At 33.8% G+C, this 19,019-nt stretch overlaps 1 protein-coding gene and 1 long non-coding RNA gene across 4 annotated transcripts; both read left to right on the top strand.

Moving 5' to 3' along the window:
• Positions 1 to 11,967: 11,967 nt before the first annotated feature.
• Positions 11,968 to 13,386, top strand: LOC125583829. Of its 3 annotated transcripts, none has more exons than XR_007320881.1 (3): positions 11,971 to 12,593; positions 12,678 to 13,101; positions 13,178 to 13,386. It is a non-coding gene; the product is annotated as an uncharacterized LOC125583829 (long non-coding RNA). The 3 variants fall into 3 exon arrangements; XR_007320880.1 differs by having other exon boundaries at positions 11,976 to 12,593; positions 12,678 to 12,941; positions 13,024 to 13,386; XR_007320879.1 differs by having other exon boundaries at positions 11,968 to 12,593; positions 12,678 to 13,386.
• A 1,563-nt stretch (positions 13,387 to 14,949) lies between these two features.
• On the top strand, positions 14,950 to 16,857 carry LOC106384669 (homeobox-leucine zipper protein ATHB-40-like). Its single transcript, XM_022698305.2, has 3 exons — positions 14,950 to 15,564; positions 15,892 to 16,217; positions 16,430 to 16,857. Exons 1-3 carry the CDS (start codon positions 15,483 to 15,485, stop codon positions 16,682 to 16,684), a joined length of 663 nt encoding a protein of 220 aa, XP_022554026.2. The 5' UTR covers positions 14,950 to 15,482; the 3' UTR covers positions 16,685 to 16,857.
• Positions 16,858 to 19,019: the final 2,162 nt, after the last annotated feature.

Genomic DNA, 19,019 nt, shown 5'->3' with positions numbered 1-19,019 from the left:
GGAAAGATTTGAAGATACAACTAAGAGATTTTGGTGCAGAAAGGACGCCAGACGTCGTTGGACATGAGCGTTTTCCGGTAGATGCTGTTGGAGAACTACATAACTGGCACAAAAAAGTATTTTCTGGGATCTGCCATACTGGGAGGATCATCTGCTAAGGCATAATTTAGATGTCATGCATATTGAGAAGAACTTTTTTGACAATCTCATGAACACGATCCTTAATGTTCAAGGTAAAACAAAGGATCATTTGAAGTCAAGACTGGATTTAGTCGATATATGTGCTCGTTCAGAACTTCATGTTGATGAGAATGGTAGGGCTCCTTTTCCCATATACCGACTTGATGCAGAGGGAAAAGATGCGTTCTTTGATTGGATTTCAAACGATGTGGAATTTCCAGACGGTTACGCATCAAATTTGCGTAACTGTATCGACAAAAGTGAAGGAAAGTTTACTGGCTTGAAAAGCCACGATTGCCATGTAATGATGCAGCGTCTCCTTCCGTTCGCCTTCAAGGAACTATTAGCACGAAATGTTCATGAAGCAATTGCAGGGATAAGTGGTTTCTTCCGCGATTTATGCACGAGATCAGTGACTCTTGAAGGTATTGAAAATTTGAAGACTAACATAGCCGTGATACAGTGCAACCTTGAGAAGATATTTTCTCCCTCATTTTTTGATGTTATGGAGCATCTTGTTATTCACCTGGCAAGAGAATTGGAACTTGGTGGTCCTGTGCAGTATAGATGGATGTATCTGTATGAGCGGTATATGTTCCATTTGAAGAAGATGGTGAAAAATTTAAGTAGGGTGGAAGGTTCTATAGTCGCACAGATGATCAATGAAGAAACTTCAAACTTTGCCGAGTACTACTTTCCAGCAGAAGTTCAGACCAAAAACAGAAGACCTGCTCGGCATGATGATAGAGGCGAACGGGCAACATATCATGTTACGGTTCCAGACATTTTCACAGACGTTGGACGACTTAGCGGAAAACCAAAGGACCGTCGACTTACTGAGCAGGAGCGCAGTCATTTGCAAACATATTTGCTCACCAACTGCGAAGACGTTCGTCAATATGAGAGGTAAATAAATGAGCTTACAAATTTTTATTTTAACAAGTTGAAATTTAAATCTTAATTAATTACATTATTGTCATCATATACAGGATTTTCATGGCAGAAAAGCGGTTCGAGTATAGATACGCCACAGAGGACGAACTAGAAGAAATGAAGCAGAGAGAATTTACTGGATGGATGTTTACTTATGTGAGTGCTTTAAACAAATTAAAATATATTTTATCAAATATTTATACTAATTCACATTTATTGATATAACATATATATATATGTGCTATTAATAGGTGTCTGCTGGTTTGGCCAGAGGTGAAACATTTGACGATTGGATACGTGAGATAGTCGTTGGACCAAACTTTGTTGTGAAGTCATATCCGAGATTTTGTACTCGAGGATATGCATTCACAACTCAGAAGAGGAGACGTTCGAGTACGACTTATGATGCTGGCGTTTGTTCTGCATCAGGAGATGATGTATACTACGGACACATACATGAGATTTTGGAAATCAAGTATTTGGGCATGGTTGGATTGCGCTGTACTGTTTTCTATTGTGATTGGCACGACAACACTCCAGATCGAGGTGTGAGAACAGATGCATTTGGTGTTACATCAGTAAATTCGAGGCGAAAGCTGCAATATTATGATCCTTTCATTCTTGCTTCTCAGGCCAATCAGGTAATTAAATGTTAATTATTCAGAATGATTCATCATCATGTGTATTAATTTATAATTTTTCTAAATATTACAGGTTTGTTATATCAAGTACCCCCGGGTAAGGAACAGAGATGATCCATGGGTTACTGTTACAAGACTCAACCCGAGAGGCCGAGTTCAGGGAAGTTCTGAGCTGGAAGACCCACTACAACCAAGCACATCTGGCAACTTAAGTGCAGCAGAAGATTTAGCTGGAGTTGGCCTTGTAGTCGATTTAACCGACTTCGGAGAGGAAGCCGTCGTTCACGTAGAGGATGAACCAGTGATTGGAGAGTTTCACCAAGATCCAGATTCAGATTCATCTGGTGATGATGACTCGGAAACAGACTACCATTGATTTTTTTTTTAAGAAATACCGAGGAAATTCCGAGGAACACTTGATATAACCTCTTTCCTCGGATATCAGTTATTTGGTTTATCTAGCAAGGCAAAGCTGAATACGAATTAAAAACTACTCAAAACACAACCAAATAAAACGAAGAAATCATGTAAAAGAAATACGAACTCATAATTAAGAAAAAAAATAAAAATAAAACTAAGTTCAAAATTAACAGAAAATAAGACCATAAAACGTTAGAATAGAAAAGAAAAAAAAATAGCGCGGTCGGAAATCAAATGGCAATACTGGCCGGTGATAGCTCCTACTCCTCGTCTCCTGCTCCAGATGTTCATGCATCTTTGGGTCTCTTGGACCTCTTTCTTACCATGTGTGTACCACTCAAACCCGAACCAGAGCTGGATGGAGAGTTGTCCCGATGGTTATAATCAATTAAGAACTAAAACAACATGAAAATGAAAGGCGAAATCGAGTTGTGATAAAAAAAACCAAATTGAAAAAAATTCTCAATCCCTAAATCATCTCAAATCCTGTTCTAAACTCGTTGATCACAGACAATTGTGTTCTATTCCATGTTTAAATATCTGTTTCATGCATATTTGATCAAGGAATCAACACGAAAATAAGAAATTCACAAAACCCAAAAAATTGCTCAAGAACACGATTTCAGAATGTGGAGATTCGCGGAGTATACCTGTCTTAGGGTGAAAACGAGTGTAGGAATCAGGTAGAGCTCGAAAAATCAAGGGGAAGAGAGCCCAAAATTGTTCAAATCGGATGATTATAGAGAGAGAAAAGGGGGGGGGGTCGAATTATAGGGAAATCGGAGGGGATAAGAGTTCTGAGGTTTTGATCCAAAAAGTTCGGGTTTTGCCTTATAATTCTCTTTCCCGCACACGCATCGATCGATGCGTTTTTGAACAAAGACGGATCGATCGATGCGTTTAAAAAAAAACTTACACGATTTTCCGAGGACATTCCGAGGAACGTTTGAGATTCTCGATCGATCGATGGGATAGTCAAATCGATCGATCACATTGTTACACTTTGGTCTATCTAAGTGATCGGTCGATGCGTTTTTGGATATATATACATCGATCGATCCGTTTATAAAAAAAACGTACGAGATTTTCCGAGGACATTCCGAGGAAAGTTTGAGATTCTCGATCGATCGATGGGATAGTCAAATCGATCGATCACATTGTTACGCTTTGGTCCATCTTAGTGATCGATTGATGCGTTTTTGGATATATATACATCGATCGATCCGTTTATAAAAAAAAATGTACGAGATTTTCCGAGGACATTCCGAGGAACGCTTGAGATTCTCGATCGATCGATGGGATAATCTAATCAATCGATCACATTGTTACGCTTTGGTCCATCTTAGTGATCGATCGATGCGTTTTTGGATATATATACATCGATCGATCCGTTTATAAAAAAAATTGACGTATTGAAACCCCAAACACTAGTTCCTCGGAATTTCCTAGGAATATTCCGACGGAATTCCGTGGAAGAAGAGGGTTTCCTCAGAATTCCCTCGGAATAATCTGAGGAAATTCCGAGGAAATAGGGTTTTTAAACCGAAAACAACGTTTTGCGGTTTGAATAACACCTATATAACCCTTATTAAGTGTCTTACGTTCATTATGAAGTCAAAAATTTGTTCCTTACCGTATAATTAACATTTTTCCGATTGTATGAACGAAATCCCACAACATAAGAGAAACACTTATACCTTTTAATGAACGGTAAAGGGAATACTTTCAATTAGTTTTGAAATTTTTTATTTCATGGTTTATGCTCATCTATACAAAGAATCCTCAATGGTATGCATTACAATTGTATAAGAAATGAAATACGGCAAAAAAAATTGATGTTTTGAAACCCCAAACACTAGTTCCTCGGTATTTACTCGGAATATTCTGAGGAAATTTCGACGGATATTTTACTATCCGTCGGAATTTCCTCGGAATATTTTCATTTTACCGGGCAAATATTTCGCGGAAATTGAAATTAGAATTCCGACGGAATTCCGACGGATAATCTCCGTCGGACCCTAGGTTTTATAACCACGAGCCCCTTCTTCTTCCCCATTTCTCTCTTCTTCCTCTGCGCGACTCCTCTCTTCTCTCCGGCGATTTCCCCCTGAAATCCGACGATATCTTCGGTGGTCTCCCCCTTCTCTTACACAAATCATGTAAGGACCCTATCCCACTCTCTTAGGTTCTATTTGTTAGGTTTTTGTGTAGTTTTGATAGATTTTTGTTAGGGTGATTGGTTAGGATTGTGATTTGGTTGTATAATAGGTTTAGAATTGTGATTTGGTTGAATAATTTGTTTTGTTGAATTGATTTAGAATTTTTTTATAATTTTTTTATTTTTTTGTATTTATAAAATCGATTTTTGTATATAAAATCGATTTTTGTATTTTACAAAACGATTTTTCTATATAAATTCGATTTTTTGGATTTTACAAAATCTTTTTTGTATATAAATTCGATTTTTTGAATTTTACAAAACATTTTTAATATCTATAAAACTTTTTTGTGATTAAAAACTATTATTTGGGATTTAAAAATATTTTTAATATATATATATATATTATTAAAACTATTTTTTGTAATTATTAAACTATTTTTTATTTATTAAAACTATTTTTTGTTTATTAGAACTATTTTTATATATTTATTAAATATTTTTAATATCTATAAATCTTTTTTGTGATTTAATTATTTGGGATTTTTATTTTTTTAAAAAAATTAATTTATATATCTGTATTTATTAAATATATTTTTTTAATTTACTGGTCTCATGATGATCAGACCTGGCCTCGACAGCGTCGTGGTCGTGGTGGTACGGGGAGCCAGTCTCGGGATTCCAGTCATTTTCAGGATTCCCCTTCGCCCCACAGCTCCAACCATACATCTCCCTCTGCTGCACCCGCTCCTGCTCCTCTCGCTCCCGCTGCTGCATCCGCTCCTGTTCCTCCGGGTCCTCCGGGAGTGATGCGTGTTGCGGAGTTGGTTCAACAGCCCGGTCGTGACCATCTTCCGTATCTCACTCCGTATCCACATGGACGGGATCAAACATGGTAATTAAACATTTTTTTTCTTTAAATTTGGATTCATTATTAACCGTTTGTTTTTTTTATTAGGTTCAACCGATCCGGGAACGGGATCAGCGGATGGATCAACCGTATGATGTACTCGGCCCTCAACAGGGGACATCCGACTTTCACTCACTTCCCTACCGACAAGCAGGTTCTGTGGTTTCGTCAGTTTGCGGTAAGTATTCTAATTTTTTACTTATATTTTTAATCTTTAATATAAATTTTCTACTAATTGTGTTTTTTTTCTTCAGCAAGAGTTCAACTGGAATTCCGATGTGACGCTCTTTATCTATCACCACTTCGTCCATAAAGTTATGGACAACTATGGGAAGCAGATCCACGAGTGAAGGAAGAAGTGGGAAATCAATAAGGTTCGATTTAATTTATTAAACAATTTTTTAATTTATTAAACTATTTTCTTTTCTTTTTTTATTAAAAGGTCTCAAAGTCGATGAACGACACGGTTTGGAAGGAGTTGTGTACGCACTGGGATAAGGAAGAGACGAAAGAAACTTCTTCCACCAACTCCACCAACCGCAGGAGCGACCGTAAAGGGAAGGACATCTACAAGCATAACTTGGGTGCTCAATCTATTGCCACTCTGGGAGATCGCATGGTAAGTTCAACCGCTTTTTCTTCAATTATTTGAGTTTCAGAATTTTAATTTATTATGCATTTCTTCTAATTTCTAATGTTTCTTTAATTTATATTTTTTTTCAAGGCGGAAGAAAATGATGGCGAGCCGGTTGATGATCTCGCCCTAATGAAGAGGGCGTATACCAACAAGAAGACCGGCCAGATTGATGACGGTCTTGTGAGGGACGTGGTCGACCTGGTCCAAACTCAGGTGGTAGACGAAGTGTCTCAGCTTCAAACCGAGGATGACGCTTCGACGGCTTCGACCAACTAATCAACGAAATCATTGAATCCGTAAGTTTTTTTTTTAAAGTTCAATTCATTTATTTCTTGGTTTAAATTTGTAAATTTGGCTATTTTCTATTCAGTCGGTTCCAAAGAAGAAGGGACATTTGGTCGGTTTGGGTCGTCGCACCCGGTCGGTTCCTCTTTCTTCTGCACCACCGCCTTTTGTTGATCCAGAAGTACTTACGGCTCAGTTGAAGGACAAGGATGATCGCATATCTTTGTTGGAGACCCAGATGGCGGCTCAACAGGCGGGCTATGAGGCACAGAGGAGGCTGAACCAGCAAATGATGGAGATGATGCAGAGGATGTACCCGAACGAGGTGTTCCCGGACGTGCCAGACCCGTAGTTTTTTTTTCCCAAAAACCTGGAATGTTTTATTTTTATTTGTGAAACTTTGAATATTAATTAATATGATTTCCATTTTAATTTTAATTTTATATTTTCGAATTTAAATTTCAAAAATTTTATTTTTTTAAAAAAATAAGATTTTTTACTCGATCGATCGATGCGTTTTTGGACATAAATCCATCGATCGATCTGTTTATAAAAAAACGTTCGGAATATACCGAGGGACATCTTCCTCGGAATATACCGAGGGACATGTTCCTCGGAATATTCCGAGGAACATGTCCCTCGGTACATTCCGATCGATCGATGGATATATGGCCAAAAACGCATCGATCGATGAACTTCCGAGGAAATATCCCAACGAAGTTCTCCCTCGGTATATTCCGAGGAGATTTCCGACAAACTTGTAATACTCGGAATTTCCTCGGAAATTTGTTTCCTCGGAATTCCGTCGGAAAATTCCGAGGGATTTCCGAGGAAAGAAGAAATTCCGAGAAATTATTTCCGAGGACTTGTTTCGTCGGTATGTCGTCGGAATAACGTTATTCCGACGAATTCCGACGATTTTTTCCCTCAGTATCCTTGCTGTTTTCTTGTAGTGGTGTTTCAGAGATTGACACTAAATTGTAGAACAAAGATCCATGTGATGTAAGATTCCGCATTTATGCTTCCGTATATTGCTTTCCTTTCTTAGATCATTAAAACAAGAATAAATTGCAAAAATAACTGGTTAAAGGAACCAAACTATCATATAAGCCAAAAGACAATAAAAGTGATAGATTCCATAAAATGTGGGATTAAATGGATTATAAGTAAGTGAGTGCAAGTAATGAAAGAACATATTAAGAACCAATCGCAGATATGCAATTTACAGAAGACTCAACACTTTCCTGACTAAAAATATATCAATCATGGTGTTGAGAATGTTAGATTCAAATTTATGATTTCTTCTAAAAATTCATCTTACTACAGCTTAACACCGACATAGCATATGGGGAATCTTACTCAACAAACATATAGAATACTAGAGTGTACACAATAGTGACCAGAACGGACTCACGATCATGGAAGATCTACGTCAATGATAATAGGATCACTTGAAACCACAAATACTATAAATCAAATTGGTAAGTTGCATTTCATAATAGAAAGTGACATATTTAGTTGAAAACTATATCAATGAATTCCCAGAACCATCTTTGGTTTTCCTAATGACCCTTTTTAATTTTTTGATCCTTTTTGGCCTCGCAACTGTTCACAATAGACATAAATCCAATTGAGTTCTGAAACTACACATGTACTAGATTCCCTTACAAATAAAATGGTTTAGTTAATGAAGTAATCAATTCCATCATAGACAATAAAATCAACGTACTAGATTAAACATAAAGTCCATGTCTTTCTATAGTTGTGCATTTTCTTCAGAAATGACTCAATCAAAAGACAAAGCTTTGACAAGAAGACTTGAATACTCTTGTACTCGAAATTGTTGCATTGTAATCAAACATCAAGCAAGCAATCATACTCTAATAAACTTAATTGCACCAGAGTAAAGTTCTGACAACCAGAAACTTTTCAGGTAAACACACATCAAGTTCGTAGCTTTTTATAGTTGCACATGATTTACACATGATGACTCAATATTTTTTTTGCAGGCAATTTAGAATCGTAACACATCTCCAAGTTAGTTATTATTTATCTTGATCCCTATAGGAAGGTAATTGTCTCGTTTGATCAGCATCGTGTTCTGAATTGCAATGGGGTTAGCGAATCATGAATTGCTATATTCTCATTTCTGAACAGAGCGCCAGACTATGATTTCTAGGGTACTTGCAATTTCTGCAAGAAGGGAAGCAACGGGAACCATAAGGGAATTTCTTCTCTCTTAAGAGCTAGATGGCTCTGAAAGGGTCTCTGAATTTCAGGAAATCTTTATCCACGAGATTTAACTCTAAATTCGTCTCAGCAAAGGCTGAGTTTTGTTTAACCGAAGAAATGGTAGTGGGGTTTCTTCGAAGTTCCACAATTGAATTAAAACGAGGAGAGACAGTCGTAACAAGAACAGAGGAACCAAAAATCATCAGCTCAACACCATCCGGATATGTTTGGATTATCTCGGCCTTGAAAACGCTAATGTAAGGTGCAACTGCTAACTCAACTTTTAAAGGCTCTACACTAATGTAGTAAATAGCTTTCTATACTCTAGTCATTCTAGAATCGTGAGACTAAGAGCCGATTTTGAAAAACAACCTAGAATCATGGGATATCTCTCGTGAGGGCGAGAGTTGACTTTTGAAAAGCCCGGTATGTGGGATGGGATTAAGCCATTGAACCCTTGTCTTCTTTTTCGACTTACAAGGCCACAACTGGCCGGCCAGGTTGGCCCACTAGACTCACTGAAAGAGGCGAGAATCGTATCCCAAGTGCCACGGAGTATGTGGGATAGGATTGACCTATTGAGCCTTTATCAACATCGTTAACCGAATAAAAAGGATAGAATTACCACTGAAAATAAAAAAGAATGAATAATTAAAAAAATAGAATATTTAATAAAAACATCAAAATGAAATAGAAAACAAAACCAAAAACACATAAGGACATTCCCAACAGGGTATCAAAGATCCGATTAGAGAATCACCACTGAAAATCAAAAAGGTGTAATTAAAAAAACATAGAAAACGATTTGATAAAAACATCTGAATAGAATAGAAAAACAAAACAAAAATCACGTAAGAACATTCCTAAAGGCATCTCCAACCCTACTCCAAAACCCACTCCAAACTCCATTTTGCAGTAAAATCATCTTCAATCCCACTCCAAAATCCACTCCAAAATAGAGTAATAGATATGATTACTCCAAATATGGAGTAAACCAACTCATTACTCCAAAATGGAATTGAACTTTTTTATTTATAAAATGGTCCTCCATATTTAAATATTTTGGTTTTTAATAAAATATTATTATAAATAAATATATAAATATTATTTCACTATATATATTATAAAAATTACTGTTAATATTTCTTAATTATATAAATATCCATCTAGTGAACTCTTTTATGCAACAAAATATATATAATATAAAACATAAAAGACCATACATATAAAAAATAAAAGATAAGCACCATATAAAAGATATGTAATATAAAACATAAAAGATCATACATACGAAAATAGACTATTTTGCAAATAGTATAAATGAAAGATGATATTACTAATTTTTTAATAACATAAAACATAATATATTAAAAATATTCAATTTTAGAGTAGGAAATGGAGTAATACATTGGAGCAAAACTCAATTCCATTTTGGAATTACTCTATTTTAGAGTAGAAAATAGAGTAATACATTGGAGATGCTCTAACCGAGATCAAGCATGTGGGTTTAAGCCCTTATCAACATCCCTATCCAGATCAAGGATCCGAAAGTGGTCATCATCAACTTGATCACCGGATTTGAATTTTCCATTAAAAACAAAACGGAAGGATAAAAGAAAAACATAAAAAGATTTTGGTAAAAACATCATAACTTTTAATACTTGTACTCTAAACTCAGGACGCATCCACCCATTTCCCATTGTCACCAATAATATTAATTAATCTTTTATACTATAAAAGCATAAGTCAGTTGACAATTTTGAAGTGACATGTGTCATCTAAATTTTCTATTAATTTGTTGGGTTTGATTGATACATCAGTGCCATTTTATAAGTTTTCTAGAAAAAAGAAATTTATATGTTTTTTTAATGAAATATTAAATTTATTGATCATCAAAAAAATAATAGTTATTTACAAATAAACTTGTAGAGTATTAAGCATCTTTTAACTCCTATAATTGCCCAATGTAGGCTCCAAACCATCGCTGAAGCAAACCCTCAAGCAGTCTCTTCTCGTAGTAACGCGTCGATATAATATGTTGCCTAATGGTTTTGTCAATCAGTTTTGCAAGTTGATGTGCTGGACGAGTTTTCTGCGTATGCCTTCGTTCATTCCTATCACGCCAGATATAATAAATGGTCATTTGAAAAGCTAAACTCAGAAGAATATAGGTGAGTCTGTCAAGCGCAGAACCAAGAATCCTAGCCAAAATTTCTATCCAATCAGGCGTATGAGCTGTTCTCAGCAAAAATCCAATAACCTGCAACCATAATCCATATGTGTAAAGGCAAGCTAAAAACAAATGATCTCTCGACTCCTCTGGCTCTAAACAAATGTTTCATATAGAAAAATAATAAAAAGAGTCAATGTCGTATGATTAAAATTGGTCTTTTTGGTCAAAAAAATTGGTCTATAAGACCATCTCCAATGGAACACTATTATTTTCTCTATATTTTACACTAAAATAGAATAACTCTATTATAGAGTTAGATTTGCTCAAATGGTTCACTATATAATAGAGTTATACTATAATAGAGTGAAATATAGGGAAATGTTGCTTTTTTACTCTATATTTGGAGTAAAAAATAACATTACTCTATAATAGAGTAAACCATCGGAGCAAATTCAATTCTATAATAGAGTTACTCTATTTTTGTGTAAAATATAAAAGATAAAATAGTGTTCCATTGCAGATGCTCTAACCTAGCTTGTGAAATTAATCTTTTTTGTTCGCTTCCGAGAACAAATTTACTCTCATATAGAAATATAGAAATTAAGAAAGTGCACATTTTATGTTTTTATGCAAGATCTTTTGTCATTATCTAAAATGTTCACAATTCTTTTATGGATTTGTTATATCTTAATAAAAAAAGTTAGATTTCTTTTCTATGGCCTATGAAGCTAGGACATAAATACATCCAAATATCACAATTTTTTTATTTTCATTCATAACTATTTACATTTATTTATTCAGAGTCAATGCTATTCTAATCAATTAGAGTTGTGCAAATATTTTCGTCTTTAGAATGAAATTGTATTAAAAACAGTAAGTAAATAAACAATCACCACTTTAGTAATTACCGTGATTAACAGTCACCAGATCATTAATCAGGTCAGCCAAAACGGCCCTGTGTAACTTTCGATCAATATTGAGTTGGGCCAAATTTGTTGGTTTCATACTATACAAGTCTATGACCTGTTATTGGTCTTTATAGTTTTTAGCCTGTGTGATATCTATTAGAAGCCTATTTAATATAGGTTTATTTCATATTGGGTTTATTTTTGTCAACACTTTGCTATTTATAGATTAGAAATCTATCAACCTACAAACAATGTTTAAATGTATAATCAAGTCTAGAATAGTTTTTCTTTTTGGTTACAAATGTTAAGTTGCTTAGAATAGTTGTTGAAACTAACTCCAGTGTCTCACTCGTGTCGTATTTGACATAAAGATTTTCATGTTTTTTGCGATTCAATTATACAGTAGTTTGATTTTACATGTATAATTATTAATTAGTATGCGTAAATATTTTCAAGTGATCATCATCAATCTTTTTATATAAATATGTATCTTTCTCTCGATCTCAGTTTTTGTATCCATATCAATATCCGAGCTTAAGTTTGATAGACTGAGACGTTTTTTCTTTGAATTGTTTCATAGTACATCGAAGTATGTATTTTTGATCTCTAAATGGATAAGCGTCTTTATGCATGAGTGTATAGTGTGCATGTGCGTCTATATACATAACTATTTACTTGTAGGGATATATTTTTTTGTAGGAATTTTCAATTGTAACTGATATGATATGATGGTTGCCGTCTTAGACCATCTCCATCGAAGTTTCTAAAGGAGGGGTTTTAAGGAAAAGAAAAATAAAAATAAATGAAAAATAATTAAAAGTCAGAGAACCGCTGTGTATTTCGGGACTTTTAGTGTTGTTAAGAGACCTATCTGTCATGGTGTTATTCGACCTCTCATCTATGACTCTCTCCTTCGTCGGCTTGTCCTTCTCCGCTCCGTTCGTTGCAAGCGTTCGACCGCTCCGTTCGTCAGCTTGTCCTCCTCCGCTCCATAGGCGAAATCAATCGTTTTCTTCCTCCTCCGCTCCGTTCGTTGCAAGCTCGAGTCCTCCGCTCCGATCAAACCTCCCGAGTTGATGCATGCGTCTCCACGCAATCTGCTTCCATGAATTGAAGGTAGCAGCATTTAATCGATTATTCATTTCTCCATAATTGGTAGAAGTGATTCAGTAATTTGAAGTTTGATTTGGTCATTAACAGACTGCGGTGGTGTTGCTGGGAGATACGGAGATTCATTTAGTGGCGATGCCGAGCAAGGAGAAGAAGTTCCCTTGTTTCTAGTGTTTCTCAGTCTCTTTAGGTCTTTATGATTTCTTATTCGGATCATTCCTGAGGTTAGTAGACAATCGAGAGCGCTTTGTTCATCCTCTGAACGAATTTGAGTGTTTGTGATATAGGATTCTATTAGAGAGATTGTTTCTGAGTATAACGTTTACGAGCATATGGTGATTACTAAGATCAAAGGTCTGTTTCTACACTCAGTGCTTTGATTTGCTCTCGTTGTTGTTATCTTAACGTCATGTGATGATTCAATGTTTGTATGCAGATGGTGTAAACGTTGCTGCATCTCATCCTCTAATACCAGGCGGTTTAGCCTTTGGTGTTGGAGTCTTTGCTCTGAAAAGTATGTTTTCTAGATATGCTTTCATCAGACACTTGCTTCTCTCTTTCATTACTTTGCTTGGTTGTTTTATTTTTAGGTGTTCTGAAGTTTAGATGTGGTGGTAAAGTAAGTAAGCTTTAACATGTTGTCTTGGTCTGTGCTGGAATGATGTTGCAAACCCAACATCTTTTGCTTTCGCGGTTGTTTTTTGTGAAGAACACTTGGTTTAACAATGAATATAACCCAACGTTATGCATGGCTTGCTCTGAGTTTAACCCAACGTCTATTTATTATATTTGTTTGTTCATATGATTATGTTCTCTTTGTTTTTATTGTGTGTATTGTCTCTGATCAGTATTTTTTGCAGGTGGAAAACAATAAAAAACTTGTTACAAAAGAGAACATAATCCAATAATTTATAAGTTTTGTACAATTTAAATTTAATAATTCAGCTTTTAAAATTAAAAAAAAAAATTGAAGAACCTCAAAAGAGTTCTCCCATTAAACCATGACAAATTTAATTACATTAGCAAATGTTCTAAACTTAAAAAGTACAAAATTAACAATTAAACTAATTAGTGGCTAATCCGCTGGTCTCTTTTTACGTGGTTGAAAGCGTACTATTTTTAACTAACGTAGTCAAATTGACCTAATATTTATCAGCTTACCTAAGATCTTAATATAAAGTTGCATAAAATTATCAATCATAGTGTTACAATTTTTAAATTCGTTTGTTAATCAGGAGAATAGTTAATAGAGCCGAAAGGTCAAATTTCAGCTATTGGTTAAGTAAATGAATTTCTAATACGATTAAAATGTGAAAGAAGATAGGCATTTCAATATGTTAATACATTTTTGGGTATTTAACTATTTTATTGTAGTTATTAAGAGCTAGTATAGATCTTACCTGATTGGATAATGCAATAATTTTGTAGCAGCCAATCGGAATATGTATTAGTGTTATAATAAGATTTATTAATTTATTAAGACCATACTTCTTGTTGTGCTATTTATAACCTTGGACCACCATGAAAACATACAATATCGCGTTTAAAGCTGCAAGAGTGGAGATAGAAAGAATATTGTAAATATATAACAACAAATTAAGACTGATTATGAGATTGTTTTTATAAAACAATACGTTAAAACGAAAACCCCACGAATCTATGGGGCCAAACCCAAGAGCAATCTAGAAAAAGACTCCCAATGTAGCTGTCATTAGGGACGCCTGTGGAGTAATTAGACATGCCACGTTTCCGAAAATGGAGATTTATAATCTTAAATTAAGGAGCTAGTGACAAGATTTGTTTAATTGCTAACCATGTGCTTAAAGCTCTAATCGTGATTTGGGATGTAGAAGGAACCAAAGAGACAGGTTGGCTGACTATATTTATATTTGTTTAAACTTTTACTCGACGTGAGTGTTTTCTGGACCGTCCACGTTGTGCCTTGGTATTGAATGTTTGATCGTAAACATTTTGGTGGTGATTAGTGTCTTAATCGAGTAACTGAGAATCTTAAATTTTTATTTTAAAAGAACCAAAAGGTTTAGGATTTAGCTGTTTAGAGCTTTGTCATGTTTATAATCCACTAGAGAATGATCCACGGAATTCTATTGGATTTTAAAACCAAAGAACTTCAACAATCAACTACTTCAAGTATAAAAATTCTGATTATCATTTTACCAAAAAGAAAAGAGTACTGATTATCAGAATTCGGAAATCAGGAAATGAAAAGAAGTAAAATGCTGCGTATGCTTTATTTTACCTTTCTGTTAGTGAAATTGTGAAATTTATTATTTACTGGCAAAACGTGGATTAGGTGAATTTTTAATTTCCGTTTGTGCTTATCATTATTTACTAGCTCAATTTTTCAATTTCCTATTGCAAATTTCTCAACTGCATGCATATTATTATTTAATATAATATATAGGAGTAGGTAACTTCATCGGACACAAACATGTTCTTAAGAATATTTCCATATAAAATTCTTTTTTTCTTCTAAAACAAGATAAATTCATAATAAAATTAAATTTATTATAAATTTAATCGATTTTTGGAGTGAGAGTTGAGTAATGAACAAAAAAAAATTACTCGAATGGAAAATGGAGTGAAATTAAACAATTTCTTACTCCATATTCTATTTTAGAGTAAATTATTGAATGACGTTGGAGATGCTCTTAGCTCGATTTAGTAGTCACGCAGAATGGGTTCTACATATGAGCTGGTTCAAAGACAAGAAGCCCACATTAGGCACATGACACTTCAAAAGATAGATTACAAACTCATTCTTGGCAATACTCCTTATAAATTACAGGTCTTTCTCTTTCTCTTCCACAACACAACTTCTCACAGCTCACAAGTGAGACAAATTACAACAGAGAGAGATAGATATACAAGAACATGAACCCCACGGCGAGTGACCATAACATGGCTTTCATCTCTCAGTTGTACCCTGATGTCTACACTCATATAGTACCACAGGGTTTGTCCGAAATTTCCACACCATTTTTTTGTTTGTTTTGAATTTTGATAAAGCCAAAATTTAATAGATTTTCTTATAAATTAACAATTGGGGTTTTTAGCTAGTTTATCTAAAAAAATTTCCAATTTAGTTTTGGAAGAAGTTATACAATTCAGTTGAGTTATCTATTTGAGTCTTTCCTAAAAAATAAGTTCTCGACCAACAGACCTACATCTAAAATCTTGGTATACACATCAAGAAACTAAAAAGTAAATATAAAATCAAATCTTTAATCTAACATGTTTCTATTTTTAGCGAATTACTAATTTGCTTTTGGTCGGTACGTAGGAGAAGTGAAGCCACCGAAGCGAAGGAGGAAGAAGAGCAAAAGGGCGGTGGCTGCCGGAGATGGAAGTAACTGCTTGTTTAAGAAGAGAAAGCTTACTGATGAGCAAATGAACATGTTGGAGATGAGCTTTTGCGATGAACATAAGCTTGAGTCGGAGAGGAAAGATAAACTTGCGGCGGAGCTAGGGCTTGACCCTCGTCAAGTTGCCGTTTGGTTTCAAAACCGTCGTGCACGGTGGAAGAACAAAAGGCTCGAGGACGAGTACAACCAACTCAAAAGCTCACATGACAACGTCGTTGTCGACAAGTGCCGACTTGAGTCAGAGGTATCATTTATTTTCTATCTCATTGCATTCACACAACATAAAATAATTTTATGTGTTCCGTACAATGCTATAATCTTTTTAATAGTCACTAGTCTTTATCAATGAGACTCAAAACTATAGAGCAGACCCACTAACAAAAATACTTTTTATTTGAAATTTTATCAAATGTTTGCATGGTGATTAGTTGCTTAACATTACATATTCTTCCTCAGGTTCTTCAGCTCAAGGAACAACTCTTTGATGCAGAGAGGGAGATCCAAAGATTGGCAGAAAGAGTAGAAGGAGGCTCTAGCAACAGTCCAGTTTCTTCTTCAGTCTCCGTCGAACACAATGAAACGTCGTTTTTTGGAGACTATAAAGTTGAAGAGGACGGTGACGACTACGATAACATGGTTTATCCGGTGCCGGAAAACAGCTACATCGACGGAGAGGAGTGGATGAATTACCAGCTTAATGTAATATTTTAATTGTATTAATTAGTGTCGTGAACCAGGAAGGAATATTATTTACCAAATCAAAAGACTATATAGTTGCTGAATTTCTAATATACAAATAAATATAACGCCGATATATTTCACGCTAGTGTAATTGGCAATGTTGTATGTAAGCAACATTTGCTTATGTAGTTAATTTTGAGTCACTTTGTCTGGCATATTAATTTCGAAGCAAAAAGTCTGTAATAACTAATTCTCTTTCAATTATAACAACTAACTAGATTAAGATCTGCGCCTTGCGCGAGATAAACATTATATATATAAATTATTTTATGTATTATATGTTCTTACATATTATGAAATAATAAATATATATTGAATAATTAAAAGTCAGTAACTATTACATATATAATTAAATTGGTGCGAACGTATAAATCAATTTTATTAATCCAAACATTTTTTAAAAAAATTGTGATAGGATATGTAATTAAATTTAAATGATATTAACATACATAGTATATTTTTAATATTAATGTCTATTTTATTTTTTAATTTTTTTTTAAATGATGCTTTCTACTCATATGTTTTTTTTATCATGTGTATTTTTAATGGCAAAAACTTTAAATTACTGATAACAAAACTTTTATTGTGGGATTAATAATTTTAGTAATTGATAAAAATTTATCAATGTTAGTTCAAAACTTTTATAAAAAAAATTATTCAAAGTAAATTTTGAAACTAAAATATTTATTTATTCAATATGGTTTATAGTTTAATTTAGAATGATATATATACATATATATTTTAAATCTTAATGATTAATTAAATTAGACTTTTACTTATATAATTTTGTAATCATTTGTATTTTGTCATAACAAAAATTTTAAACCATGGATCGCAAAATTTGAATGTGAGACTTTTAACAGTTTTAGTAATTTATAGTCATTTTTTAAAATTCAAAATATAAAATATACAGAAAAATGTAAATTTTTATAATATGGTTATTGTGTTTTTAAAAATATTATTTTAATAGTTTTAAATTAAACAAATTTGATAGAAGATACTTTTTTTTATCAAATCTTTATTATTCAAAATCATTAATTGTCATATATACTCTACGCACATTAGGCAATTCCGTAATCTTTATTTAATGAAATAATAAATGATATTAATAATTAATTTATGGTTAGTTTAATAAAAAACTTATTATATAATGAGATGAACCAACCTATTTCTCTAATAATTCTAAGAATCATCCTAGTGATGACATGTGGATACAAAAAGAAGTTGTAATGTTTCACAAATAATATATAGGGGATTAACTTGGGTTCTCATTTCCCCCCTATGGGTTTGACCTATTCTTTTTTTTTTTTTTGAATTATACAGGGGTATCCTGGCCCCATAGAAGTAGTCCAAACTAATCATGTGTTGCCACGTATCGGTCTTCTATCATTGACGATGCCGAAATGTTAATTTTTTAGTGACCGGGACTCGAACCCTAATGGCTTCACCGTATTGGATTTTTTTCTCTCAAGTTAATCACCGCCGCACCACAAGCTCTGGTTGGTTTGACCTATCCATATATGTATGTCAATCCATATATGTGTCATATATCATTTTTTTGTTTACTAATTTGCAATGTACTTTACATAAAATCATATTATATATGTTTAATGGAAGGTTAACACCTCGTTCGGTTAAAGTTTTGGAAATTTTTGGAGTGGACTTTTGTTGAATTTGATAGTTCTGTTGATGGGTATAAGATTCATTCATAAAAGTGACTAAGACATACCGTAATTAAGACTTTTTCGTTATATCTAGAAGCTAATGCTGGTCTTCAAATAATTTTTTTTATCAACTAACAAAAAAGTATGGCTCAAATATGCGATGCAAGATTCAAATATTCTTGATTCTTTCCTTTAATATATTGCAGATGTCTAGAAGATAAATGACTAGATGACATGATCAAAACAAAATAGTTGTTAAACGTTTTAACTCCATGAGTAAGAGTTTGACAAATTAAATAAAGAGGAGTTCGGATCAAACATATATACCTAAATTTGGTTAAACATTATGAGTCGAGTTTTATAGTCACTTGACAACTAATGGTTAGAAAACAGTCATATTGGCTTTATTAATCACTTAAGCGTTATCATCATTGATATGACTCGAATACATCAAATGAAAATGTCTCAATAGTCATATCAAAATCGTAAGAGCATGTTCAATGGTGTACCCAGAGTCTCTTAGATAATTTTAATTAATAAAATAATATTTTCATAAAATAAAATAAACCATTCACAAAATGATACGCAGAGAAAAAAAATAAGAGACTAAACTAAGAGATATCTCTTAGAGCATGATTATT

The sequence above is a fragment of the Brassica napus genome, chromosome C3, assembly GCF_020379485.1.
Source record: "Brassica napus cultivar Da-Ae chromosome C3, Da-Ae, whole genome shotgun sequence".
Lineage (NCBI taxonomy): Eukaryota > Viridiplantae > Streptophyta > Magnoliopsida > Brassicales > Brassicaceae > Brassica > Brassica napus.
This window is presented reverse-complemented; position numbering and strand designations above follow the sequence as displayed.

Bases quoted from the DNA above. Each gene is read 5' to 3' on its own strand.
- LOC106384669 (XM_022698305.2), top strand. From the start codon at position 15,483: ATGAACCCCACGGCGAGTGACCATAACATGGCTTTCATCTCTCAGTTG. The intron at 15,565-15,891 runs GTTTGTCCGAAA...GTCGGTACGTAG, and splicing joins CACTCATATAGTACCACAGG to GAGAAGTGAAGCCACCGAAG. The intron at 16,218-16,429 runs GTATCATTTATT...ATTCTTCCTCAG, and splicing joins AGTGCCGACTTGAGTCAGAG to GTTCTTCAGCTCAAGGAACA.